General features: G+C 38.5%; 6 protein-coding genes across 10 annotated transcripts; 3 read left to right on the top strand and 3 right to left on the bottom strand.

Annotated features, from left to right (window-relative positions):
- Window positions 1-507: 507 nt before the first annotated feature.
- Window positions 508-1,400, top strand: LOC106440193 (60S ribosomal protein L32-1). The gene is made up of 2 exons (XM_013881795.3): window positions 508-664; window positions 931-1,400. Exons 1-2 carry the CDS (start codon window positions 575-577, stop codon window positions 1,240-1,242), a joined length of 402 nt encoding a protein of 133 aa, XP_013737249.1. The 5' UTR covers window positions 508-574; the 3' UTR covers window positions 1,243-1,400.
- A 945-nt stretch (window positions 1,401-2,345) lies between these two features.
- LOC106411541 (ABC transporter C family member 13) lies at window positions 2,346-9,481 on the top strand. Of its 2 annotated transcripts, XM_013852326.3 has the most exons (34): window positions 2,346-2,437; window positions 2,536-2,576; window positions 2,660-2,747; window positions 2,816-2,962; window positions 3,047-3,175; window positions 3,266-3,354; window positions 3,425-3,473; window positions 3,571-3,822; window positions 3,895-3,964; window positions 4,030-4,090; window positions 4,172-4,259; window positions 4,343-4,461; window positions 4,550-4,647; window positions 4,713-4,779; window positions 4,865-4,982; window positions 5,071-5,187; window positions 5,263-5,343; window positions 5,439-5,657; window positions 5,748-5,849; window positions 5,941-6,008; window positions 6,105-6,236; window positions 6,319-6,466; window positions 6,562-6,824; window positions 6,904-7,060; window positions 7,138-7,313; window positions 7,398-7,509; window positions 7,590-7,643; window positions 7,727-7,849; window positions 7,917-8,015; window positions 8,093-8,185; window positions 8,251-8,361; window positions 8,436-8,597; window positions 8,669-8,856; window positions 8,920-9,481. In XM_013852326.3, the coding sequence occupies exons 1-34, from the start codon at window positions 2,411-2,413 to the stop codon at window positions 9,344-9,346; spliced, it is 4,275 nt and encodes a 1,424-aa protein (XP_013707780.2). In that variant the 5' UTR covers window positions 2,346-2,410; the 3' UTR covers window positions 9,347-9,481. The 2 variants fall into 2 exon arrangements, with proteins under 2 accessions (XP_013707780.2, XP_048618890.1); XM_048762933.1 differs by lacking the exons at window positions 2,346-2,437; window positions 2,536-2,576; window positions 2,660-2,747 and having other exon boundaries at window positions 2,839-2,958.
- A 441-nt stretch (window positions 9,482-9,922) lies between these two features.
- On the bottom strand, window positions 9,923-11,908 carry LOC106407267 (putative thiamine biosynthesis oxidoreductase ThiO). The gene is made up of 8 exons (XM_013848107.3): window positions 11,781-11,908; window positions 11,659-11,716; window positions 11,459-11,567; window positions 11,216-11,357; window positions 11,093-11,144; window positions 10,858-11,004; window positions 10,677-10,776; window positions 9,923-10,529 (listed from the first exon to the last, which is right to left on the bottom strand). Exons 1-8 carry the CDS (start codon window positions 11,852-11,854, stop codon window positions 9,931-9,933), a joined length of 1,281 nt encoding a protein of 426 aa, XP_013703561.1. The 5' UTR covers window positions 11,855-11,908; the 3' UTR covers window positions 9,923-9,930.
- A 1,206-nt stretch (window positions 11,909-13,114) lies between these two features.
- LOC106411425 (suppressor protein SRP40) lies at window positions 13,115-15,047 on the bottom strand. Of its 2 annotated transcripts, none has more exons than XM_013852185.3 (4): window positions 14,743-15,047; window positions 13,827-14,296; window positions 13,632-13,730; window positions 13,115-13,376 (listed from the first exon to the last, which is right to left on the bottom strand). In XM_013852185.3, the coding sequence occupies exons 1-3, from the start codon at window positions 14,840-14,842 to the stop codon at window positions 13,638-13,640; spliced, it is 663 nt and encodes a 220-aa protein (XP_013707639.2). In that variant the 5' UTR covers window positions 14,843-15,047; the 3' UTR covers window positions 13,115-13,376; window positions 13,632-13,637. The 2 variants fall into 2 exon arrangements, with proteins under 2 accessions (XP_013707639.2, XP_013707640.2); XM_013852186.3 differs by having other exon boundaries at window positions 14,545-14,761.
- Window positions 15,048-15,723: 676 nt separating this feature from the next.
- Window positions 15,724-18,122, top strand: LOC106406947 (SH3 domain-containing protein 3). Of its 3 annotated transcripts, none has more exons than XM_013881803.3 (11): window positions 15,724-15,863; window positions 15,947-16,017; window positions 16,242-16,364; window positions 16,492-16,561; window positions 16,652-16,806; window positions 16,880-16,981; window positions 17,069-17,266; window positions 17,350-17,412; window positions 17,493-17,582; window positions 17,662-17,736; window positions 17,836-18,122. In XM_013881803.3, the coding sequence occupies exons 2-11, from the start codon at window positions 15,958-15,960 to the stop codon at window positions 17,953-17,955; spliced, it is 1,056 nt and encodes a 351-aa protein (XP_013737257.2). In that variant the 5' UTR covers window positions 15,724-15,863; window positions 15,947-15,957; the 3' UTR covers window positions 17,956-18,122. The 3 variants fall into 3 exon arrangements, with proteins under 3 accessions (XP_013737257.2, XP_013703156.2, XP_013703157.2); XM_013847703.3 differs by having other exon boundaries at window positions 15,836-15,890; XM_013847702.3 differs by having other exon boundaries at window positions 15,731-16,017.
- A 173-nt stretch (window positions 18,123-18,295) lies between these two features.
- On the bottom strand, window positions 18,296-23,960 carry LOC106407038 (ABC transporter B family member 9). Its single transcript, XM_013847813.3, has 12 exons — window positions 23,538-23,960; window positions 22,861-22,915; window positions 22,608-22,783; window positions 22,305-22,526; window positions 21,989-22,227; window positions 21,382-21,907; window positions 21,018-21,291; window positions 20,303-20,939; window positions 19,985-20,213; window positions 19,629-19,895; window positions 19,277-19,540; window positions 18,296-19,195 (listed from the first exon to the last, which is right to left on the bottom strand). The coding sequence occupies exons 1-12, from the start codon at window positions 23,775-23,777 to the stop codon at window positions 18,551-18,553; spliced, it is 3,774 nt and encodes a 1,257-aa protein (XP_013703267.2). The 5' UTR covers window positions 23,778-23,960; the 3' UTR covers window positions 18,296-18,550.
- Between the last annotated feature and the right edge of the window lie 883 nt (window positions 23,961-24,843).

The raw sequence follows: 24,843 nt of genomic DNA, 5'->3' as shown, positions 1-24,843 counted from the left end.
AATTTTGTTTTTTACTTTGGTTATATCCGAACCGAACCGATATAACCCGAATCCGTACGATATATGATTACTTTATGGGTTTTATGATGCAATACAATTTTGAACCGAACCTGAAGTGTTATTATCCGAACCCGACCCGTACTAATAAAATTTTAGTATGGGACCTAGAAGCGTAAATCCGAAAATCCGAAAACCCGAAAAACCCGACCCGAATGACAACGGGTACCCGAACGCCCAGACCTACTCACTAATGTCAATGAGCATTATGCTTCCTACAAATGAGATAGATAGAAGTTTGGAACATCTTGCTGGCCTACTTGCAGTTGCAGAAGATTACTCAAAAGTATCGTATTAATCTGGTGTTGTCTAAGCGAATAGTAAGCCACTTCCAATCTCGTCCATAGGATTTAAACTTTTACATATTTCCTAAAAGGCCGAAAAGTTTCTACTGGGCCACCAAATAAAGGCCCAATTTATCAGAAACCCTAGTAAACCCTTTAAAAGGCATTATAGGTTTCAGCTGCTGCTGCTTACGGAGTAGTCGCATTGAGATCGATCCTACGAAGCAGCAAAAATGGCCGTCCCTTTACTTACGAAGAAGGTGGTGAAGAAGAGGTCCGCCAAGTTCATCAGACCCCAGAGCGACCGCAGAATCACCGTCAAGGTAACCACTTTTAGGGTTTTAGAAGATCAATCTCTAGGTTGCTTGTAGCTGAATCTTTAAAGTTTGCATTTTCAGCTGAGTCTTTAAACTATACGATAGCAAGATTGTAGCTGAGTCTTAAAGTTTGCATCTTTACGATTCACTCAAGTAATTTTATCATATTACAGAATCGTTTGAGCTTGACATTGTGTCTTGACATGTTTTGTCTTGATTTTTGGTTTCGTTCTTGCTCATTTACACGATTGTGATTCGTTCCTGTTTCTCAGGAAAGCTGGAGGAGGCCAAAGGGTATTGACTCCAGGGTCCGAAGGAAGTTCAAGGGAGTGACATTGATGCCCAATGTTGGTTACGGATCTGACAAGAAGACACGTCACTACCTCCCCAATGGGTTCAAGAAGTTTGTTGTGCACAACACGAGTGACCTCGAGTTGTTGATGATGCACAACAGGACTTACTGCGCAGAGATCGCCCACAACGTCTCCACCAAGAAGAGGAAGGCTATTGTCGAGAGAGCTTCTCAGCTGGATATTGTGGTTACCAACAGGCTTGCTAGGCTCCGCAGCCAAGAAGACGAGTGAAGATAACAAGAAGTTGCTTGTTTGTTGCATTTCCCTTTTGTTATAAGACGATTTTGGCTTCTTCTTTTGTGTTTGCTGTCAAACAAACTAGAGTTTTGGTTTAAGACAGAGTATGTTAAGACCGTTCCTAAACTATTTCAGATTCACTGTTTCTCAAAGATTGAGCCTTTCTTGGTCTGATATTTATTTGAATTTATTGGAGAAGAGGTGCTTAAGCTATGAATACTAGTAGGTGAATTCAATTGTTTCTCTTTATAAACATACACAAAAGCTTCCATCTTTGAGCTAGTTGTAACATTTGCTCACGTTGAAAACGAAATACTAGAGGAGGCTGGATGATCAGTTGATCACTTAGTACACTATGAAGAACAGCTTGGTGGAAGCACTCAACCTCTTCAACTACATCTCAGCTATATGGTAGTATTGATCTAGTAGATTTGGATTCTCAGTTTTTATTTAAAACTTTTATTTTATAATATAAAATACTTCTAAAAATATCCTGTTATGTACTATTTTGATCTAGTATTTCTTTTAACAAGGAATTATCGATAATTGGTAGATAATAAATTGTTTTGAACAACTTTCCTATAAAAGTGAGAGGTGGGTAGAGACACACTTGGGGTGTAAACTGCAAAGATGAGTGGCATCCACGTGATCATCTCAAAAGTGATCCATCCATACCTCCCACGCATGCTTAATCTGAAAGACATCATCGATACATAATAAGACCAATTCCAAAGTGATTATTGTAAACCACTTTAACTTTTTTTTTGTATAATGGTCACTAAAGATGGCAGCTTTATGTCACACTTGTTTTACATACAAAAGATATACTCCCTCCGATTCAATGATGTTTTAGAAGGATTATTTTGTTTCAATTTACATGAAGTTTTGAGATTTTAAGGTTAATTTTAATTTTATTGGAAACTGTTCAACCAATTAGATTTTACCATCTTTTTTATAATTGGTTAACAGATTTTAAAATTATATCTTTAAAATAATTGTTTTTAAAAAATATAGTTTTCTTAATTTTTGTGCACTAAGGCAAAACATAAACTATTATGAAACAGAGGGAATATTAAAAAGAGGACTTTTTCTACGAATATATAAAAGAGAAAAAAATATGGAGTTTGGTGAATTCAGGAAGGCTTTGTGACCTAGAGAACCCATGACTATTACTCGCACCAACTCAACTGTAAGTATTGAGTTTTTCTTTTTTGTTTGCTACTAAATTTGTCTCTGTGGGGGTTTTTGTTGTTGTTCATGATGATGAAACATTTGTCTCTGTCTCAGCTGCCCTATATGGACGCAAGCCTGGAACGTTTAGGCGACTTATATCCTTCTCTAAGCTCGTTTGGTTTTATAGGGATTTGTCTCATGAGTAGTGAGTAATTGGTTCCTTAATTAGAATGTTTACAGTTTTAGGGTTGGGAGCAAATGTAGTTACTCTTCTTCTGATCTTCATACTCACGGCAACGAGAAGGAGTGCTACATGTAACAGAAGGGTAAGTAGGCTTTTGGTAGTTTTTGAAAATGATCAATTCTACTCTTCTGATCTTCTTCTTTTTTTTAGAAAAGCTACATTGAGAAGAGTGTGTTGTATGTAATACCTGCACTTGGAGCATGTTTGTCTTGCGTGGACCTTGTGGTGCTTCTAAGGACATATCCTAGAAGAGATTTCATTCCTTGCTTTGTCCCTCTGTCTCGTTTCGCAATGTGGGTAAGCCTCTGTTTGCATCTCTTCTTGTTCTTATCAACCATGTTTCCTCCTTCCTCTTTACTCTTATCAGTTTCTACTCTGCAGCTTGCAGTCATGCTCTCATCGAAGCTATCATGTGCTTGCTGCGTTTTCACTAGCCGGATCCTATGTTTCTGGTGGATCTTTAGATTCCTAATGGAAGCATTTCATCTCAATGCGATCTTTACTTTACAGGTAATTCAAACTCTTTGTCTGTCACTGGTCACTACCATTTGAGTCACATATTCCATATAAATACTTGGTGGGCATATATGAAATTCACAGACGTTGGAGATTTGGATGATCATGTTGGACATTGCTTTTGGTATCTCTATCAACGTCCTTAGGATAAAGAAGACACCTCCCAAGAATAGGTATGTATGCTTTCTATACCATTATCTTCTTCAGTTTTCTTACTCCAGTTTTTCATTAATCTCCTTGTAGCTCTTTGGAAGATCCACTCATTGAGGAAGGTCATGATCAAAGGGTCATTGTATGTGACTTCCCTTCCCGGTGTCTTTTCTTTCTAACTAACTAGTACTTGTTTACAGAGAGGTTAAACCAAAAGATTTACTCTTTTGTTTTTGAAGGAGAGAACTAGCAGCTGTTGGGATCTATTCACTTTTGGATACATTGGTTTAGTAATCAAACACGGCTCGTTGAAACAGCTAGAATTCGAAGATCTACTTCCACTTCCTCTTGATATGGATCCTTCTACATGCTGTGAGAATCTATTGAGAAGCTGGCAGCTTCAAGAGTCCAACAATAGCTCAAACCCATCACTATTCTGGTCAATCTCTGGTGTTTATGGATGGCCATACTTTCGACTTGGACTCTTGAAGGTACACATTTGCTTCATTAATTTTCTGATTATTTTTGTCAATATTGCTACTGTAAATACATAATTTTTGCAGGTGTTCAATGATTGCATAGGCTTTGCAGGCCCCTTATTACTCAACAGACTTATCAAATATCTTGAAAAAGGTATAAATATTTGGTGTATATAATGATCACTGATGAAGTATCTGACTCTTAGTTTAATTGAACAGGTTCAGGAAGTTCCATTGGCTATACCCTGGCTATTTCATTGGGCCTCACATCTATCTTTAAGTAAATATACAATGCTGATTGTGTTTGAAAGTGTAACAAGAGATCAATAGGAACTTCTGATGTATGCTTCATGTTTTGTAGGTCATTTCTTGATACACAATACACATTTAGACTTTCAAAGCTCAAACTGAAACTCAGGTCTAGTATAATGAGTGTCATCTACAGAAAGGTAATACATGTGAAAAATGAACTAGTTATGTAATATAATATTGCTCTTAAGTGTATCAAACATGTTGGTTCTCTGGTATGCAGTGTTTGTGGGTGAACACAGCAAGCCGGTCAGGATTTTCTGAGGGAGAGATTCAAACATTTATGTCGGTAGATGCTGACCGGATTGTCAATTTGTGCAACAGTTTGCATGATATGTGGAGGTAACAGCCATCTTTTTGTAAACAATGAAAGTGTTACTTTCCTTATATTTTGAGTATAAATAAAATGGTCACTATTTCAATGTCTCAGCCTGCCTTTGCAAATTGGGATAGCTTTGTATCTTTTGTATACTCAAGTCAAGTTTGCTTTTCTCTCTGGACTTGCAATTACCATCTTACTGATACCAGGTACTAGCTTACATTACAATATGTAATATCTGGAGTGTTCTCTTTTCTTATATACTCTTTCTCAGTGAATAAATGGATATCTGTGTTGATTGCGTCTGCAACTGAGAAGATGATGAAGCTAAAAGATGAGAGGTAATGATGTCTTGATGTTTAGTTCTGTTCACCGGTAAGTTCCTTTAAGTGTAATCCATCCTGTGATGGTTTTGATATGTATCAGGATAAGAAAGACAGGAGAGCTTCTAACAAACATCAGGACACTGAAAATGTATGGATGGGATAACTGGTTTGCTGATTGGTTGAAGGAGACAAGAGCCACCGAAGTTACTCACTTAGCGGTTTGGTTTTCAAATCAACAGAAGTTTTCTCTTGCTCCAAGATTTTAGTTTTGTATTAGAAGTTAAGTCTGTGTTTGTTTTTTTACAGACGAGGAAGTATTTGGATGCTTGGTGTGTTTTCTTTTGGGCGACGACACCAACTCTGTTTTCTCTTTGCACGTTTGGTCTCTTTGCACTGATGGGTCATCAACTTGATGCAGCAACGGTAGTGTTTGAATATATAAGTAGATAGACTTGACTTGGTAATCTGATACTTGAATTGCTTTTTTTTTTTCTTCAGGTTTTTACTTGTCTTGCTCTGTTTAATAGCTTAATCTCTCCATTAAACTCGTTTCCATGGGTCATCAATGGCCTGATTGACGTAAGCTCATCTTTCAACCTTGTCTGATCCTAATAGTTGCATTTTTTTATCTACCATTTTTAATTAAAATCTTGTTTTGGTTACCTTGCCACAAGGCCTTTATATCAACCAGGCGTGTGGGCAAGTTTATGCGTTGTTTGGAGCATAATAAAGATTCATCTACAGATTCTAGTCTGATCTCTGAAGAATTAGCTGTGTTTGTAGAAGATGCATCTTGTACTTGGTCAAGTAACGTTGAAGAGGAACATAGCTTGACAATAAAACATATTAACCTAATAATTCCAAAGGGATCATTTGTTGCAATCATCGGTGAGGTATGGAAACTGTCCCCACTTTCCTTATTTTATTTATCTCTTTCTATATATTATTCATTCATCTTATGTGTGCTTTCTTTCATTTTTCAGGTTGGTTCAGGTAAAACATCATTGTTGAATTCACTATTAGGAGAGATGCAGTGTGTTCATGGATCAATACTACTAAATGGGTCTGTTGCATACGTTCCACAGGTTTGTAATCTGATCAAACACTTTGTATGATTCCTTTTCTTTTTGGTTTTAATTTTGAGAAGTCTTGACGTTGATCTCACTAAACTTCAAGGTCCCATGGATATTATCTGGAACTGTACGCGAAAACATTTTATTTGGGAAGCCTTTTGACTCCAAAAGGTTAAGTCATTTAGCTTCATCAACACATCTATGCTCTTTCTGCTCTTAGATTTGGACACACTGAGTTTTAACCTTCTTGTAACTTGGTTAAGCTAGGTATCTGGACACACTAAGTGCTTGTGCACTAGATGTGGATATTTCACTTATGGTCGGAGGTGACATGGCATTTATAGGCGATAAAGGAGTAAACTTATCCGGTGGACAGAGAGCTCGTCTTGCTTTGGCCAGGTTTTGCTCTCTCTCATTTCCTCTTTCACTATCAACAGATTGAGTGTTGTGTTTCTAATTATTCTTTTTGCATAATCAACAGGGCTGTTTATCATGGTACAGACATGTATCTGCTTGATGATGTACTAAGTGCAGTTGATTCACAAGTAGGCTCTTGTATCTTGCAAAGAGCACTTTTGGGTCCTCTGTTGAACAAAAAGACTCGCATTATGTGCACTCACAGCGTTCAGGTAAACTTTCAACTCTCTCTCTCACAATGAAAATGTATCAAGATTCCTTGTATGTTGCCGTGTTATAACTTACAACTCCCTTTCTATTACTACAGGCGATATCTTGTGCAGATATGGTTGTTGTAATGGACAAAGGAGAAGTGAAATGGTTTGGAACCGTTACCGACATGCCTAAATCCATCTTTCCATCACTGTCATCATCCAATGAGTTTGATATGTCATCCTCAAAGCACTTGACCAACAAAAGAAAAGAATCTCTTTCTATCAAGAAAGATGATGTAGACGAAGTTAGTGAAGCTGCAGATATTGTCAAAGTGGAAGAGAGAAAAGAAGGCCGAGTTGAAGTAGCGGTTTATCGGTAAACACTTTGTATTTAGCTATATCCATTTTTATTGCTTGTATATCAAGTAAGTAAGACTGTTTATCTGTTCTTGCAGGAACTATGCTGTGTTCTCTGGTTGGTTCATTACGATTGTAATATTGGTTTCAGCTGTTCTGATGCAAGCTTCCCGTAATGGAAATGATTTGTGGTTATCTTATTGGGTTGATAAGACTGGAAGAGGAGCCACACAATACTCAACCTCGTTTTATCTGGTATTTGTCAAGAAAAAAATGAACTTAATTCTGTTTATCTTCGTTTATTGAGTTTAAAGTTACTACTAATCTTGCAGATGGTTCTGTGTATCTTTTGCATTTTAAACTCAATACTAACCCTGGTGAGAGCATTCTCGTTTGCATATGGAGGACTAAAAGCAGCAGTACGTGTTCATAATGCATTAATCTGTAAGCTTATAAATGCACCTATACAGTTCTTTGATCAGACACCAAGTGGAAGGATACTCAACAGGTTATAGACAAGAGAAAACTATTTGATTGTGTGTATATTGTTCTTTAAGTTAACTTTGTTTTTTTTCTTGGTTCATCTCTTCAGATTCTCCTCGGATCTATATACAATCGATGACTCTCTACCGTTCATCCTCAACATTCTTCTAGCAAATTTTGTTGGCTTGTTAGGGATTGTTCTAGTATTGTCTTATGTTCAGGTTTATTTCACAAACTCAAAGTGATATTCTTCTGTTTTTTTTCTTTTGTTGGAAAGGAGTTGTTAACATTATGTATACAGGTTCTGTTCCTGCTTCTGCTTCTGCCATTTTGGTATATATACAGCAAGCTTCAGGTACTTTTGCTTCATATTTGTTTTTTTTTTTTTAAAAGAGAATTGTTTATAGTTTTTTTTTACTAAATGTAAAATTGTTCCAGTTCTTCTACAGGTCAACATCAAGGGAGCTACGAAGGTTGGACAGTGTTTCAAGATCACCAATCTATGCATCTTTCAGTGAGACACTTGATGGATCATCAACTATAAGGGCTTTTAACTCAGAGGTAGTTTTGGTACTACTTCTAGAGGAGTTGTTGCTCTTATGATTGAGTCGTTTCCTATGTGTAACAGGAGCATTTCGTAGCTAGATTTATTGAGCACTTGACATTATACCAGAGGACTTCTTACTCTGAGATTATTGCAAGCTTGTGGCTCTCCTTGCGTCTTCAGGTACACTAACACATCTGCTTCTATAGATTTCTTTTGCAGATTAATATCATTGTGTTCATGTTTTTAAAATGGTGCAGCTCTTAGGAGCAATGATTGTGTTATTTGTGGCTGTAATGGCTGTTATCGGCTCCCAAGGAAACTTTCCAATTAGTTTTGGCACACCTGGACTGGTGAGGAACTTCAGTTCTTATAAAAAATTTGGCAAAGTGAAAGCATATAACATATAAGATCACAGGTGGGATTGGCGCTCTCATATGCAGCTCCATTGGTTTCTTTGTTAGGAAGTTTCTTAACAAGTTTTACTGAAACAGAAAAGGAAATGGTTTCTGTTGAAAGGGTTCTCCAGGTAATGATTCTGGTTAGTTTTCATTATATTAGTGTTACCAATACATGAACCATGTTCCCTTTGTGTATGAATAGTACATGGATGTGCCACAAGAAGAAGTCTCTGGTAGCCAGTCTCTCAGCGGTAAGTGGCCAGTTCAAGGACTGGTTGAGTTTCATAATGTGACAATGAGGTACATCTCAACTATGCCTCCTGCACTCAACCACATTTCTTTTACAATCCAAGGAGGCATGCAGGTACGTTAAATGTCTATTGTGGAGACAGACTTGAGTTTTGTTGTGTAATGTAAGAACAAGGTTATTATCAGGTGGGAGTTATAGGAAGAACTGGTGCTGGAAAATCTTCCATATTGAATGCACTACTCAGGCTTAACCCTGTTTGTAATGGGGAGATACTTGTGGATGGAGTTAACATTAACCATCTTCCAGTAAGAGAGCTTCGTACTCACCTCGCTGTTGTCCCTCAAAGCCCTTTTCTGTTTCAAGGATCATTGAGGTGAGAGCTTTACTAACAGGATCTTGGTTGCAGTTTACTAACAGAAGTTGCTATTTCTTGTAGGGAGAACCTTGATCCTCTTGGGATGAGTGAGGACTGGAGAATCTGGGAGGTTCTAGAGAAGTGTAAAGTTAAGGCAGAGGTTGAGAGTGCAGGAGGGTTAGATTCAAATGTAAAGGACTCTTTCTCTGTTGGGCAGAGACAGCTTCTTTGCCTTGCACGTGCTCTGCTCAAGTCATCTAAGATTCTATGCCTTGATGAATGCACCGCCAATATTGATGTTCACACAGCTTCCTTACTTCACAACGCGATCTCGAGCGAGTGCAAAGGTGTAACTGTTATTACCATTGCTCACCGCATTTCTACTGTTCTTGATTTGGACAGCATCCTAGTTCTTGATCGTGGAAGCCTTGTTGAACAAGGAAACCCACAACTTCTCCTGCAAGATGATGACTCAGCTTTCTCTAGCTTTGTTAGAGCTTCAAAGTGAAGTGAATTGTTAGTTAGAATCTGATTAGTTGTAATTTCTCATCTTGGCTGTAAAACTCCTTGTGCTCAGGTTTTAATGACACCAGTAGAAAGACAATGATTCAGAACTTGTTATAACTAGAGATTGTTTTAGACTTGTCTGAGTAGCTAGACTCAATGATTTCATCTAGCCCTGGGATTTATAACCGAACCAAACCAGAATTTTTAGTTTTCGGTTCTGAACCGGTTAAGAGTTCGGTTCAGTTTGGTATGGTTTTGAAAACAATTAGGTTCGGTTTCTAGATATATTCGGTTTTCAAATATTTAAAGAGTATTTTTAAAACAAATGGAACAAAAAAATAACCGACCTAACCAAAAAAGTCAAACTGAACTAACCGAAAACTGAACTGAACCAAATTTTTTGGTTTATTTTGGTGAGTTTGCGGCCGAACCGAACTACCCGAACTGAATAAACCGAAACCACAGACACCTGTTTAGAACTTAGGTAGACTATATTAGACCTGTTCGAGTAGGTTTTTCTTGGACTTTGTCCATCCAACCCAAACATTACACAAAGATTTCGAACACAAAAATCATATATAGAATTCAACTTTTCACTCTATTATTAATCTTCCAAGAAGTGAGTTCAGAAGGTAATAGTTCTTCCTTACAACATAAAACAGCTTTAGCAATAAGTTTCCCAAGCCAACCATGATAGAGCAGTCCCCTTGATCCAAGCCCTCCAAACACCCAGAACTTGCAAGGTCCACCTTCCGCCGCACCTACGAGCTGGTCTACACACCCCAAGAGCGGTAGCGACCCGTGGCTTGTAACAGGTGGCATTGCTCTCAAACCCGCCCTCGCGCCTGCAAACTCCCATTTGTCTATCTCTGGATAAACTGCACTCGCCTTTGGAAGAAGCTCGGCGAGAGCTTTTGAAGCTTCCTCAGCTGAGACATCAGGTGAATGGTTTCTTGATTGCCATTCCCATGTGGATCCCATGTGTATGTCACGTGGTCCCTGAACCGCGAGCCATGCATCTGACAAGATCGAAGGTCCACCTTCCGGGTAACTTCCCCTGACACTCTCGTGTAACTGCAGGTGAGTAATGACGCCACGGCATGTCCTTAAAGGGAGCTTTCCAGTGAGACCAGGAAGAAAGTTAACCTTGGATCCAAGACATATTACAACAGCATCATATTCTCCTACAGATACAACATAAAAGCTGTTTATACTAAGTCTCTAACTATGTTGGCAAGGACTAGAAACATAGATACTCTACTAGGATGTTTACATACAAGAAACTAGTTTCAAATAGTAAGAGCATAGGAACCTTAAGAAAAATCAATCACCTTCAAGTTCAAGCACATTATCTATAGATTGCTTCACTAAAGTTATGTTTGTCCTTCCAAGTGATTCACTTGCTGAGTTTAGGCATGCTTGAAAGAGTGCCTACAAAAAAGGAGTTAAAAAAACTCAGTAAAGATAAAAGAGATAAACTCAAGAAAGTGTATTTGTTATGTCTATCCAAACCTGGAGATAGCGCTGCGGATTGACATTCATAGCTCCTGGGAGATAAAAGGCGGAGTTCAAAGGCAAGCATAGATTGGGGACAAGGCTTTGGGCAGCATCTTTGTCTATAGTCTCTACTTCACAACCGGCAAGGCAGTTTCGAGCATTCTAATTGCATCAGTAAGAGAAAAGAAAAAGTAAAACTAATGGGTTAAGTTAAATACCAATGTGTGTAACTGAGTGAAAGAGAGCTTACATCAGTCATTAAACTCAAAGTTTTGGCATTTGTTGCTGGTCTCAAGATTCCCCTGCAGCAAGAAAAGGTTGGTCAATTTAAAGAGTTAAAAAGAGAAAGAAAGTTAATCTATTGAGAGTGTACCTTCTTCGAACCATAAAATCTCCAAAACTCTGGTTACAGTCTCCCTTCTCCGCAGCAGAAGAAGAAGCTGCTGCTGTCTCTGCAACATTTAAGAGCTCTAAACACTCTCTCCAACACTCACCACCATGCCAAAGAAGCTTCCCTAAAAAAAATCAAAAAAAGTTAAAAGGAGTCTATGAAACTGAGGAGAATATCACCAAACTCTATAGATAAACCATAAAAAGAGCAATTTTTTAAATCAACCTTTAGGAGAATAAGGGTGGAGGAGGCCTCCCGAGACTCCAGAAGCACCACCTCCTATGCCAACTTCATCATATACATCAACACTTAAGCTCAGCTCCTTTGGACAGTCCTGCAACAAAAAAAGGGAGAACATTTGTTTATTAGTTATTATCCAAAAAAAAGATGTTAACTTTGGACTAAAGACTAGAGAGATTAAGTACCTTGAGAAGGTGCCACGCAACGGAGATTCCAGCAAAACCAGCACCAAGCACGGCGTACCTTTGATGCGAACCTTTTAAAAATTCTCAATCTTCAGAACTAATAAGAGTTGAAGGGAGCTAACCTGAGAGGAGGACGGTTGGGAAGAGAGATAGACGCCGAAGAAGAGACCAAACAACGAGGAAACACCGAGGTCATGTCTCTACCAAAATGTCTTTTAGGATTGGTCAGCGCAAAGTATTTAGTTTGATCATTTTATCTTAACCGGTCAACGTACTAATCCAATTGAACTGGTTAAAGTACCAATTATATCGAACCGGTTGTTGTTTTCTGGTTCTTTTTAGTAGGGGTGGGCGCAGGGGCGGGTACTTGCTTTTTTACGTATACTTGATACTTGGCTTACCTTGAACGAGTAATGAATTTTTCGATTTATACTTGACTTGTCAGAAACGAATACTTGTTATTTCGAGTACTTGTCCAAAAATATGTTACTTGCAAATTACTTGTTTTGTTCGATTATTTGCTACTTACAAGTATTTATTAATTACTTGGATATATTTCCAAGTTTCTAAAAATTATTTGATAAATAATATTTTACGAGAGAAGGTTATGAAAGTTTGTTTTATTTACTCGACTTGGTAAAAACAAGAGAGTTATTTTAAATAAAATATTTGCACCTAATATAAAAAAGGAAGATGGAATTCGATAAGAAAATATTGTTTACTTCTTACAACAAAGAAATATTTGTTTAGGGCTTTGGTTTTTATGGTTTAGTTATCATTTTTTAGTCGTAAAACAAGTAACGAGTAATATCAAGGCGATTCGTAAATTTTTTTGCGATACTTGTTACTTGCGTTGTACTTGTAAGTAGCAAAACTCAACGACTTGATACTTGACTTGGAAAGGACGAGTACTTGAAAAACAACCCTACTCTTTAGTGGTTTATGCGGTATGCCCAATAAGAGATATCATAACTTCCTGGATGGATGCAAAGAACAAAGGCTCTCTTGATTATTTACGGTAGAGAATGTGATTGCGTGAAAGAGGGGGAAACTAGAACGAGGTGAAGAAGTTAAGTTTCTTGCAGATGAGATTTCTAGGGGTGAGGGTGCAGATTCTGTCTGCAAACCAGAAGATGGTGACACTTTGATGCGAGTTGAGAAGAAGGTGAAATTTCCAAGGGTCTTGATGAAATGTTATCTGATAAAGAGCTGAATCTAGCAGAGATGAAAGCAATGGTTTCCAGATTGGTTTCTAAGGATTATGATCCGTTTCACTTTGCTCATAAGAGTATGAATATGGAAATCTCTGCCCCAGGTAGAGGCAGAATAATTCTGAATCTTTAGTGTTCTTGGACGATTTGTGTTTTTTTCGGTATTGCTTTATAGAAATTAACAGTAACTTTTTACACACTTCTTATGAAACCCTTATTGTTAAATATATTGTTAGCTCATTCTCTAGAGAAATACTAATAATCATACATAAATTGGCCAACAACTGTCTCAAAGTCTCAGAACCTGAGAGAACAAAAACAACAACAGACAAGGAATCGAACAGAGCGAAAGGGAAGAGATCCACTTATATAAAGAGCAGAAACTACAGACAAGCCTGCCTTAAGACTATTCATCAAGTTACTGAATTTTCACAGGTAACCTGATATAGAAAACCGAGAATCCTTAGCTGTGATAACACTTCTGAGCTCACGAAGGAAACACTGTTTCTGCGATTGAAACAAGAGTGTCAAGAAACCCATCAACAAGTCGAATGTGTTGTGTAACTAATGATTATTCTGTTTTCACGCACAGCTCAAAGTGATGTTCCATAAGATACACAATTGTTCAATGATGAAGGTTCTTTTATTATCCATGAACTAAGAATCATATGTAGACTGATGAAGTTCGTTTAAGAACAGATAGACTATGCATCAAACAGTAAGGAGGGAGGAATAGAAATTTAAAGAAAGTTTGGGAGTTACCTGAGTTTATCTACTGGATCCTGTGACCACATCAAACAAGCCACAACAACTTAACCATGAGGTTCTTTGCGCAACTCCATGCATTGGTAGCACGGAAGCCTGAGAGAGTATCGAGTATAGTCTTATTTGCTATGGTAACATAAGCAACACAATAAAATGTGAACCAAATCAAAATAGATTAACAACTAGGATCACCTCTTCTTCATGAGAGCTGGTAGCTCCAGACTCCTTGCTGCCTTCAGGAACAAGAGTCGAAGTTTTTCCCTCAGTTTCTTTTTTAGCAGTGGTGGTTGCACTTGAAGATGCCTGCTTAACCTCATCAGATGCAAGAGAACTCTCGTCTGAGGTAAGTGTATCACTAGGAGGAGTAGTTGAGTCCATCAAACCGATACTCTCGACAATCACATTAGCAGTAGACCCCATGAAAGGAGCATCTCCAGCTATTGGAATAGGTTGGTTTGGCATAGAACTCACAGTAACAGCTTCAGAAACAGATTCACCACTCTCCTTCTTCTTAACTTCACCGGATTCATCATCCGAGCTACTGCTGCTGCTGCTACTACTGCTACTGCTAGAGTTCTTGTCACGATCACGGCTTGAATCAGTGATCTCTATACGCTCATCAGTATCCTTGTCGGTTCTGACAGCATCTTCTTCCCTCGAATCTAAAACACCGGTTTAACAAATCACATTAGTTTCAAAACAGAGGAACAATAATAATATTACACAACAGAGAATGACTTAGAGACTGTTCCAAGTCAAATCTACAACCTTAAAAGATCAAACTGGAAGAGCTATTAATCAAATCAAAAATCATCAGAGATCCACATAAATCAGCAAAAGATATAAACTTTCAATCAAAATCATGAATCTGGCACAACAAAACTATATGAAAGTGAATAAAAATAGATACCCATTTGGTTGGATCAGTGAGCACAGCAATAAAAATCCAAACTTTGAAGGATCTATATATATATAGAGAAAAGATTCTTACTCAAACAAACAAGAAAGGTGGCCTAAACGTGTGTGAGATTGAATGATTGAGATACAGATAGACAATTAGAAAAGAAAAGCAAAAGAAAGACAAGGGTAGGTAGTGGGATAAGTTCACCATGGTTGGTGGTGGGTATGAGATTGGCTTGAGGAGAAGATGCTTCTTGTTGTTGCTGCTTTTTCTTCGCAGCTTTCCTTTTCTTAGCACCTGGAGGCATGATCAGGGTTCCTTTTGGAGTGTGGGGATCTGTACAGCTATGCCCGGATCCTGGCTTGTCTCTTCCCTTTTCTCTCTCTCGGTAAATTTACAAGAGGATAATAAGTTTTTTTTTTCTGTGAGCAAGCAGTAAAGTTTCAAAACTCAAAATGGTAGAAGTGGGAAAGTTCTGATTTATACATGTGAAGGGGGTTTAGTTGAAATTTAATTGACAAATCACACTCATTAATCTTTTTGTATTTGTTTCCGCGTTTGTTTCATTTGTTTACCCGTGTTTGTTCCGTTTTTCAGATTTTTAGTCATTTCAATTGATGTAACCAAGGAAACACAATGGTTAGAGATTTTTGTAGACATTTTTTTTTCAAAAACATCTGTTTTAGATACCAGATTTGGTACAACTATATAACGACGAACTTACAGAAATTGAGGTAGCTGCATTACTGAAGGTTGCAGTAACATTAGTTCTGTTGCATGATTTGTTCTTTAAAAAAAAGAGAGACAACAACAACAATTTGGTGGAGCCAAAAATAATTTATTTCAAGAACATGATGTCACTGAAGTAGCAGTTGGTAATGTCGGTACATATTCAAAAGAAAACCAACGCTAATTAGAAAATAAATAAACAAATAACGTATGGTTGTCTTTTCAGATTATTATGGTATGTGGGAGTGGGGACAATAGACAAGTGGTTGTGAGTTGGCCATGTCAGATACTATTTCGTTAGCACCTACTACTATCAAATTAAATTATTTATGCGAAGGGGTTTATTAGATAATTAATTAATGATTTGGCCTAATCATCATCACTCGTGAACAATCATTTTAACCGGACTAAACCAGCTCGTTCGGTTCAACTTCAGATGTTAAATTCAATGTTAGTTAACCATTCTCGCGGACCTTTTTTATCCGACTCGACTCGACCCGACCCGACCGGGCTCTCTGTGGATTTCTCCGTGGATTAGAGAACAGTGACGAAGAAGAACATACATTTCTACCATCTCTGAATCAGATCTGATCTGTTTTGTCAGTTTCCAAACTGGTCCGATCGAAGTGAGACTTCATACACACACTCTCTCTCAAAACCCTACTCTTTCGTGTTTTCTCAGGAGAAGTGAGGATGGATGCGTTTAGAAGACAAGCGAGTAAGCTCAGAGATCAAGTCGCCAAGCAACAACTGGTAATAACATTTACTGATTCACCGAATCTCGAGTTTAATGATGTCGTAATCTCCTAATTTGGAGGATAAATCTGCTTAGGTGTTTGATCTTGCAAAGCTATATATACCAATTTCGTGTTCGTCGTCTCGAATTTTCAAGCATTTTGATTTGTATATTAGTGTTATAGAAAGTTGTTTTGGTTACACAACATTGGTGATGTTTGTGTGGTAATGGGGGAATGTAGGCTGTGATCAAGCAGTTCAGTGGGACTGGCTATGAAAGCTCTGACGTAATGGTGATTGATGAGCTTGAAATGCAAAGGCATCATCAGCTCGAGAAGCTTTACCGTTCTACTCGTTCCGCTAAGGTTGTTAAACACTCAAATTGACTTTTGTCTTACTTCAAATGTTAAGACTTCTTTGACTTTTGTCTTACTTCAAAGGTTAGACTTCTTGATCCTGATCCTCAAGAACGTATCTTATTGGTACTTACAGGAGTTCCAGAGAGAGCTTATTAAAGCAGCTGAAACATTTACTACCATCGGGCTCAGACACATTGAAGCAGGTACTTTCAGGAGTGTTTGTTGTTGGCCTAGCTTTGTTTATGACTACATTTGTGGGGTGTTTTTTTTTAATGTAATCTGTAACATGTCAGGAACCAAGTTGGCTGAAGACTGCTGTAAATATGGAACCGAAAACAGTCAGAACATCGATGAGAATATTCTAGCCAAGGCTGCAGCTATATACGGTGATGCTCGTAAACATGTTGAGAAAGAACAAGAAGACTTTAACAAGCTTCTGTCTTCTCAGGTTTGCCTTCAAATTTATCTGTTTTTATCTTAAAAAAAATTACATTAGAACTAGAAACATTTTCTGTGTTAAGGTTTTGGATCCCCTGAGAGCTATGGTTGCCGGTTCTCCTCTTGAAGATGCTCGTCATTTAGCTCAACGTTACAGCCGCATGAGACAAGAAGCAGAGACTCATGTAATCTTCTTTAAAACCTCAGTTCTATGATGATGATCTTTGGCTATATTGTTGTAATGTGAGTCTAAAACTCAAAAAGCAAAACAGGCAGCGGAAGTATCTAGAAGGCAAGTGCGTGTAAAAGAAGCTCCCATTCCAGAAAACGTGGCAAAGCTTCAACTAGCGGAAGCAAAGATGCAAGAGCTTAAAGCTAACATGGCGGTACTCGGTAAAGAAGCCACTGCTGCATTGGCTGCTGTTGAATCACAGCAACATAGACTTACTTTCCAGAGGCTTGTCGCTATGGTATGTTTTACACACACATGCACTTGTGTTTTCATGTTCTAGCTGATTACTGTTTTAGCAATGTGACGCTTGTTCTGCTTAAGGTCGAAGGGGAAAAGAATTATCATCTAAGAATAGCAGCCGTCCTCAGTGACATTGAAGCCGAGGTTAGTCATGGATTAATCTTTTTTCATATCTGGTTCTCATCGTAAAGCTCAAACTTCTTGGCCTTGACACGTCTCTTTAGATGGTAACGGAGAAACAACACAAAGAATCTGCTCCTCCTGCGATTCCAACAGAGAACAGCTCAGAGAAAACATCATACTTCCTAGCTGAAGTAAGTTTCGTTTTTGCAATATATGAAAAAACATCATCGCATGTGTAAGAGAAACAACATATATATGTTTTCTTGACAGGTGGTTCATCCATTTTCCGCTGCTTCAGAGAAAGAACTAGACTTGTACAAAGGAGACTACGTCGTTGTCCGAAAGGTTCATATGATTACTACTAAGATCAGGGAACTATAATCTATAGTGGTAATTAGAGCATGAAACTCAAGTCTTTGTGTTGGTCTTTGATTATTCTCACAGGTTAGCGAAAGTGGTTGGGCAGAAGGAGAATGCAAAGGCAAAGCTGGTTGGTTCCCTATGGCGTACATTGAAAAGCGACAGAGACTTCCCACTAGCAACTTCGCTGCTGAAGTTTACTGAGTCTCTTTCATTTGTCTCTAAATATACTGTTTTGTGTTCATTTCACTACTCTTTGATCAAACATATCATTTGTCTCTGTGTGGTGCTTATTGAAGATTGTTTTTATTGCAGTCTATCCCGTAAGTATCACATATTTCCTAATTTTAACCAATTTATAAGTTTCTATATTTGGAGCCCACTCTGTTAAAATTCCAACCCACTTAATTGAAGTAGTGTTCGTTTACTAGCTACGGGCGAATGATGCCTGCAACTGAATATTGCATTTTGCAGCATCAATAGCAAGTCGGAGAAAAATTAAAATTTTGAATCGTTTTTTTTTTCTTACAACAAAAAACTATTCTATTACTAAAAATTGAATCGTTAAATTATCGACTTGTTACAATTTACAAGATCAGTAGTGCGACAAAGAACAAAACTACAACTTGCAATTACATATGCATGTTACGGTCCGCTACGATTTTCAAACGGACATGACATAAATGTGGTACGAGGCTGATATATCTGTTTATCTCAAACTTATGAGTTATTAAACAGAAGGAAGAAAAATAACGAATAATATCCAAAAATCATCTCAAGTTAAAAACAAAAAGGCTATTTAATTTGAAGTCATGTGGAGAGTAACAAGGGAAGCATAAGCACCACCTGAAATCTTCATCAGCGTCTCATGCCTTCCCTTCTCCGCAATAACACCATTCTTCACTACCGCGATCACGTCTGCGTTCTTAATCGTCGTCAGCCTATGCGCCACAACTACAGTCGTTCTGTTCACCATAACACGGTCAAGCGCATCTTGAACCACACGCTCAGACTCCGCGTCCAACGCGCTCGTCGCTTCATCGAGCAGCAGAATCTTGGGATCTTTCAAGATTGCACGCGCGATCGCTATCCTCTGCTTCTGACCACCAGATAGCTGAACGCCGCGTTCTCCAACCGACGTTTCGTAGCCTTGAGGCAACGAGCTGATGAAGTTATGCGCGTTTGCGGCTTGTGCGGCTGAGATTATCTCTTCCTCTGTAGCTCCACCGGTTTTACCATAAGCTATGTTTGATCTGATCGTCTCGTTGAACAGAACCGGTTCTTGACTAACCAAACCCATCTGTTGCCTTAACCAGCTCAGTTTGAATGTCTGAATCTCCACCTGATCGATCAAAATCATGCCTGAGTCTGGATTGTAAAACCTCTCGATCATGCTTATTACCGTTGATTTCCCGCTTCCACTCTCCCCAACAAGCGCAACCGTCTGAAAATAACAAAACCAATATTAAACCGCTGAACCGGAGTAAACCGGTTAAGACAAAAAGAAGTCTCTGGTTTAACTTACCTTGCCGGAAGGTATATTCAGACACAAGTCCCGGAAAATCTGAACGTCCGGTCGCATCGGGTACCGGAAACTAACATGTCGGAATTCAATATCACCATTAACGTTTTGTAACGTTGTACCTTCATCAGAGCTGGAATCAATCTTCGGTTTACTATCAAGAATATCGAAAATAGACGCTGCAGAGTCCTTAGCTTTGTTTGAATCAGGTGCCATAGCACTCGTTTGAGAAACTCCAATGGCTGTGATCGTCAATGCAAAGAAAACCTGTGGCAAATTACAAACTTAAAGATCAGTAAACCAAACCGGATATTAGTTAAACCGGGAATTTTGTTTTGGTTTTCTCCTTATATACCTTGAAGACTTCACCGAACGTGGCTCTACCTTGTTGAACCAACAAGGCACCGATGAAGAAACACAAAGCATTGGTGCAATAGAGAACAAAGAAAGAGGAACCGAAACCAGCGCCACTGACGAGACCTAACCGGACACCTTGCTTCTTTGGTCCGTCGCATTTCTGTTGGTATAAATCCATCACCTTGTCCTCTGCGCAGAAAGATGCAATCGTTCTTATGCTGCTCACTGCATCATTCGCCACTTGACTCGCTTCTTCATACATCATCTAAACCGGGATAAACCAGATCAATAAATTAAAACCAATCTGACTAAACCGGAACTGAACTAAAAGAGAGTAACAACTATTAATTAAACCTTAGCATCCGCGCTAAAACCGGTCAGGAACTTGGTTTGAGCATATCCTTGCATGACCATAAACGGTGAGACGGCAAGAATAACGACAGCTAGCATCCAATTCGCAGTAAACGCTATTATCAAACCGGCGGTTACAGTTGCTATGTTTTGCACAATCAACGCCAACGCATCTCCTACCAAACTCCTCACTGTTGTAGCATCCGTGGACAATCTCGCTCCAATCGCACCGCTGAAACAAAACGCAAGTAAACGTTACGAAACAAGTAACAAAAAAAAAACACTTTTAGCGATTGGACGACACAAGAGAAATATTATTACCTGGAGTTTGCAGTGTCATCGAACCAACTGATTTCTTGATGAACCACTTTATCAAACGACATGGACCGGATGCGTTTAATCAGCTTCCCTCCAGCAACACCAAACAAGTAGTTTTGAACCGGAATCACGACGAAGTTAGCTACACCGAGAGCGATGTAGATCAACGCCCAGAAACGCGAATCTTTCTTCAACTTCTCTGCTGGGTAGTAGAACATGTTGATGGAGCTCGAAAGCAGCAAACCGAAGATGGGAAACAACGTTCCGTGAGCCATTGCAGCCAACGAACCAAGAATCAGTACCGGAAGCTCCGGTTTGTTGAGGTTAGCTAGCCGTTTAAGTGACACTTTCTTGTGCCTCACGGTTCGTGTCTCTTGCTCGTTTTCGTCGGTCTCGTTAACGTTAACCGCTGCTGGTATGAAGATGTTTGAAGCTAGAGAGAAAGAGTGGCGGCTGCTCGACGAGTCTCGGCTAAAGGATCTCCTCATCGCTGATGATAGCCTGTGGCTTCCTGATCTCTCAAGGCCTGAGCTCGTCTCAGGAACCTCTGGTTCGGTAGCTTTGTCCTTTGACCCTTCTTGAAGACGAACCAGCTGTGAATAAGCTCCTTCTGGATCTTGTATCATCTCATCGTGAGTCCCTGCCAAAACAACCACAAACGGGTTACTTGGAAAACACGTCACTGTTTCAAAACAGGTTTAGGTTTAGCGACGGTTACCTTTTTCGACGATTTTACCATGGTGGACAACTGCGATTGCGTCTGCGGTTTTGATTGTTGTCAACCGGTGAGCCACCACGACGGTGGTCCGGTTCGACATTAGGTTCACGAGGGCGTCTTGGACAATGCGTTCGGACTCAGCGTCTAATGCACTTGTTGCTTCATCGAGAAGCAAGATCTTAGGGTTCTTCAAAATGGCTCTCGCGATTGCTAGCCTCTGTTTCTGTCCTCCAGACATTTGCGTCCCGTGCTCTCCCACCATCGTGTCCAAGCCCTAAAGACCAAGACAAGACAACTTAATGAAGAAAAGCAAACACGAGCAGATCACTTCACGTTTAGTTACTGTCTTAATGTTTTAACGCACCTGTGGGAGCTTGTCAATGAACTTGGCAGCGTTGGCAAGCTCGATCGCGGTTCGAATCTCCTCTTCAGTAGCGTCTTCTTTCCCGTAAGCAATGTTTTCTTTAATTGTTGTCGCAAACAGAACAGGCTCTTGACTAACCAAACCGATTTTGCTTCTAATCCACTTGAGCTGAAGGTTCTTCAAGTTAACATTGTCTATCAACACTTCTCCTGATTCTGGATCATAGAACCTCTCGATGAGACTGATAACCGTCGACTTCCCGCTTCCACTCTGTCCCACAAGAGCCATGGTCGTGCCGTTCGGTACAAAGAGCGAGAATCCAGCGAAGATTTGAACGTCAGGCCTAGCCGGATACCTAAAGTAGACATCTTTCAGCTCAATGTCTCCTTTAATATCCTCAAGAACAGAACCGCTCATGTCGTAAGCATCGATCTTCGGACTTCTGCTGATGGTCTCAAACATTTTGTAAGCAGCAGCTCGTCCTGCAGCGAAAGCATTCAGACTCGGAGATGTTTGCCCTAACGACCTGACAAAAACGAGGTAGCGTAAGGAACAAGTAAGATCGTATGCGATGAGTCAAAATAAGGGTTTGGTATTTTTAACTCACATTCCACCGGTAAGGACAGCGAAGATCACGTTGATGACTTGTCCACCATTGTAACCTTTCCCTATGATTAGCTTTGCGCCGTACCAAACCGCTAAACTGTAGCTACAGAAGATCACGGCCAGCATTGTACCGAGGCCTATACCAGAGATCAAACCTTGTGTAACCATCGTCTTGTAAGCGATCTCTAGCTTGCTTTCGTATTTCTCTGTTGCTTGCTTCTCTCCCGTAAACGCTACTACCTGATAATTAATAAATAAAAAACACGATCTCAAGCTTTGTTCTATAGTATATGATCAAGAAAACAGAGAAGACTCACTGTTCTAATGGCTCCAACGGTTTGTTCAACAACGTTTCCAGCTTCTGCATAGGCCACTTGACCACGACCAGCCATTTTAGACATGATGAGAGACATTGCACCACCAGCAATCACAATGAGAGGTATGCAACCAAGAAGAACGGCAGCTAGTTCCGGTCCTTTTATAAAGGCAATCGCGAATCCTCCCAAGAACGTCGCTACTAGTTGTAGAAACTTTCCTACCTAAGCACCAATATCATCGATTTATCAGTTATCCTGCTTCGCAAGAAATCTTTGTTTGTAGTGGTAATAATTAATAGTCACCTTCTCTCCCATTGCGTCTTGAATCAGAATTGTGTCTCCAGACATTCTTCCGATGACTTCTCCGGTGGTTGTTTCCGTATCAAAGAAGCCAATGTCTTGTCTTAGTATCGTTTTCAGGTATAGGCCACGTATTGTTGCGGATTGGCGTTCTCCAGTTACCATCCAGCATGACACCTCTGTTGAAGAATTGCGTAAGAAACTGTTATCTTGGAGTACAAGTTAGGGAAGGAGAAACGTAGAGTAGTGTGCTTACGGAGGAAGGCGACAATGCAAGAGTATACTGCAAGGTAAATGAACTGTACAGCAACCTGTAACAGTCATAAGAACAGAGGAAGTTTAATGAATTATTTACTAATCAAATTTTTTTTGCCACGCCAAACATATTTCTCCAAAAAGAAAAGTTGCTTTTAATTAAATCTTTAACTTTAAAGTAAAGGCTAAATAAACAGAGTATCTTTGTCTATATCTTCAAAACAAAGAAAACAGTAATCTCCATTAATTTATTAATTATCATATAAATTACATGTGACATATAAAGAAATAAAGTGTATAATTAGATCAATCAATGTGTTGTAAAGCCGAAATGAAAGGTGTATACTATATAAGATACATCATAATCTTTTTTTTTTTTTTTGAAAATGGTTACATCATAATCTTGTCTTATCAAAACTATAGAATATTTAAATAAAGTCAAATAAGTGATGACAAAAAACAATCGTTAATTATTATAGAACACTGGATAATCACTGAAATCAAGAACAATATGTATCAGATTGCCACAATGAAATCAAGAATGATCAAGAAAATTTGACCTGATCAGAAGATTTTGGAGATTCCTAATTTATCTCATTATTATTGTTATTAGGAAACAAGTTCAAGGCGTAATCTATGAGATTTGCTAATAGATGATAAAGATTTAGGAACCCTAACCTTCCACACTTCTTTAACCATGTGATCTGGATCGGTGGTGCCAAAGGCGTTGATGAGCTGGCCAAAGATTAGAGTCATGAGCGGCTGAGTAACACCGTTAGCCACGGCGGTGATAGTCCCGATGGCCATCAAAGCGACGTCAGTTTTGTCGGCGAACGAAAAGAGTTTGAAAAACGACACTTTCTGATTCTCTCCACCATTCTTCTCCATTTTTTCGTCTCTCTCCTCTTCTTTCTTCATGGTTTCCTCAGCAAAAAAGTCGAGGCTTTATAGGAAAAGTGGAAACGTTCACAGGATCTACAAGGAGAGAGCGAGAGAACAAAACCAAGAAAAAGAAAAGAAGAGAAGCCCTTTATATAAGGTTTTTATAGCGTAGAAGGAGAAATCGAAATTTGATGCGTGTTGCTGAAGATAAAAGAAACTGAAAAGTGTTAAAAAATATATATATATATATATATTCCAGACTGTAAAAAATATGAGAATCTTGTGGAGCTTCTAGAGGGAGACTTGAACAGAAGTGAAACAACGAAGAGAGAGGAGAAAAAAACTCTTAATATAGAGTTTGATAGTTCAATAAATTAATATTATGTTTTTTACAAAAAAAAAAACAAATAATTAATATTATGTTTGTAACGATAATCATGAAAATTAAACGATTTTTACAAATAATGTTTAAATTCTAAAACTACACGTATGTGCCACAAAATCTGAATAATATATTCAAAAGGAATATGTATATATATCTACACAAAATGTAACAATAATAAAAAAATCACTAATTTAGTTTGTAAGACTCTAGTTTTAGTTAATTCAGACCCCACTGGCGTTTTATTTATATAATAGTAATTGTTAGGGCTTTAAGAAATTACTCAATTAGACGCTATTTATAATCTTGACTAGTATGGCATATGCTTTAGCAAAGTAGTTTAATTATTTATTAGCTAAAGTGTTAATTTGAATACATTAATGACATTTTTAAAACGTGAAAACGGATATACCATATATCATATTGGACTTTATGTTATCGTCTTTGTAAAGGATAAATTTACTTTTTAGGTTTTTCTACAGTATAATCTTTTTGTTCACATCGGTTTATAATTTATTTATTTTGATAATTAACCTCGAAAAATAAGGTATGATAAGAACAATAATATGATAACATGTAATGAATACAATAAATAAAGATGTTTTCCTTGTATATTTTCTACATCTGGAAAATAGTGTTTAGAGAGTAAAAATATGGGGGTTCACTCGGATATTAAATCTTAGTTTCATTATAATTATATATAATCAGATGTAATATGGT

Source organism: Brassica napus, chromosome C7 (assembly GCF_020379485.1).
Source record: "Brassica napus cultivar Da-Ae chromosome C7, Da-Ae, whole genome shotgun sequence".
Lineage (NCBI taxonomy): Eukaryota > Viridiplantae > Streptophyta > Magnoliopsida > Brassicales > Brassicaceae > Brassica > Brassica napus.
The sequence above is the reverse complement of the archived record's forward strand: the minus strand, read 5'-3'. Positions and strand labels throughout refer to the sequence as shown.

Bases quoted from the DNA above. Each gene is read 5' to 3' on its own strand.
- LOC106440193 (XM_013881795.3), top strand. From the start codon at position 575: ATGGCCGTCCCTTTACTTACGAAGAAGGTGGTGAAGAAGAGGTCCGCC. The intron at 665-930 runs GTAACCACTTTT...CCTGTTTCTCAG, and splicing joins ACCGCAGAATCACCGTCAAG to GAAAGCTGGAGGAGGCCAAA.
- LOC106411541 (XM_013852326.3), top strand. From the start codon at position 2,411: ATGACTATTACTCGCACCAACTCAACT. The intron at 2,438-2,535 runs GTAAGTATTGAG...TCTCTGTCTCAG, and splicing joins TTACTCGCACCAACTCAACT to CTGCCCTATATGGACGCAAG. The intron at 2,963-3,046 runs GTAAGCCTCTGT...TCTACTCTGCAG, and splicing joins TGTCTCGTTTCGCAATGTGG to CTTGCAGTCATGCTCTCATC.
- LOC106407267 (XM_013848107.3), bottom strand. From the start codon at position 11,854: ATGACCTCGGTGTTTCCTCGTTGTTTGGTCTCTTCTTCGGCGTCTATC. The intron at 11,358-11,458 runs GTTGATTTAAAA...GATTTTTTTTAG, and splicing joins CCACCCTTATTCTCCTAAAG to GGAAGCTTCTTTGGCATGGT. The intron at 11,005-11,092 runs GTAAGCTCTCTT...TGATGCAATTAG, and splicing joins CTTTGAGTTTAATGACTGAT to AATGCTCGAAACTGCCTTGC.
- LOC106411425 (XM_013852185.3), bottom strand. From the start codon at position 14,842: ATGCCTCCAGGTGCTAAGAAAAGGAAAGCTGCGAAGAAAAAGCAGCAA. The intron at 14,297-14,742 runs GTGAACTTATCC...CCGGTGTTTTAG, and splicing joins CATACCCACCACCAACCATG to ATTCGAGGGAAGAAGATGCT. The intron at 13,731-13,826 runs GTGATCCTAGTT...ATACTCTCTCAG, and splicing joins CCAGCTCTCATGAAGAAGAG to GCTTCCGTGCTACCAATGCA.
- LOC106406947 (XM_013881803.3), top strand. From the start codon at position 15,958: ATGGATGCGTTTAGAAGACAAGCGAGTAAGCTCAGAGATCAAGTCGCC. The intron at 16,807-16,879 runs GTTTGCCTTCAA...TTCTGTGTTAAG, and splicing joins ACAAGCTTCTGTCTTCTCAG to GTTTTGGATCCCCTGAGAGC. The intron at 17,413-17,492 runs GTTAGTCATGGA...ACGTCTCTTTAG, and splicing joins TCAGTGACATTGAAGCCGAG to ATGGTAACGGAGAAACAACA.
- LOC106407038 (XM_013847813.3), bottom strand. From the start codon at position 23,777: ATGAAGAAAGAAGAGGAGAGAGACGAAAAAATGGAGAAGAATGGTGGA. The intron at 22,527-22,607 runs GTGACTATTAAT...ATTGGTGCTTAG, and splicing joins AAGACGCAATGGGAGAGAAG to GTAGGAAAGTTTCTACAACT. The intron at 20,940-21,017 runs GTAACCGTCGCT...TTGTTTTGGCAG, and splicing joins TGGTAAAATCGTCGAAAAAG to GGACTCACGATGAGATGATA.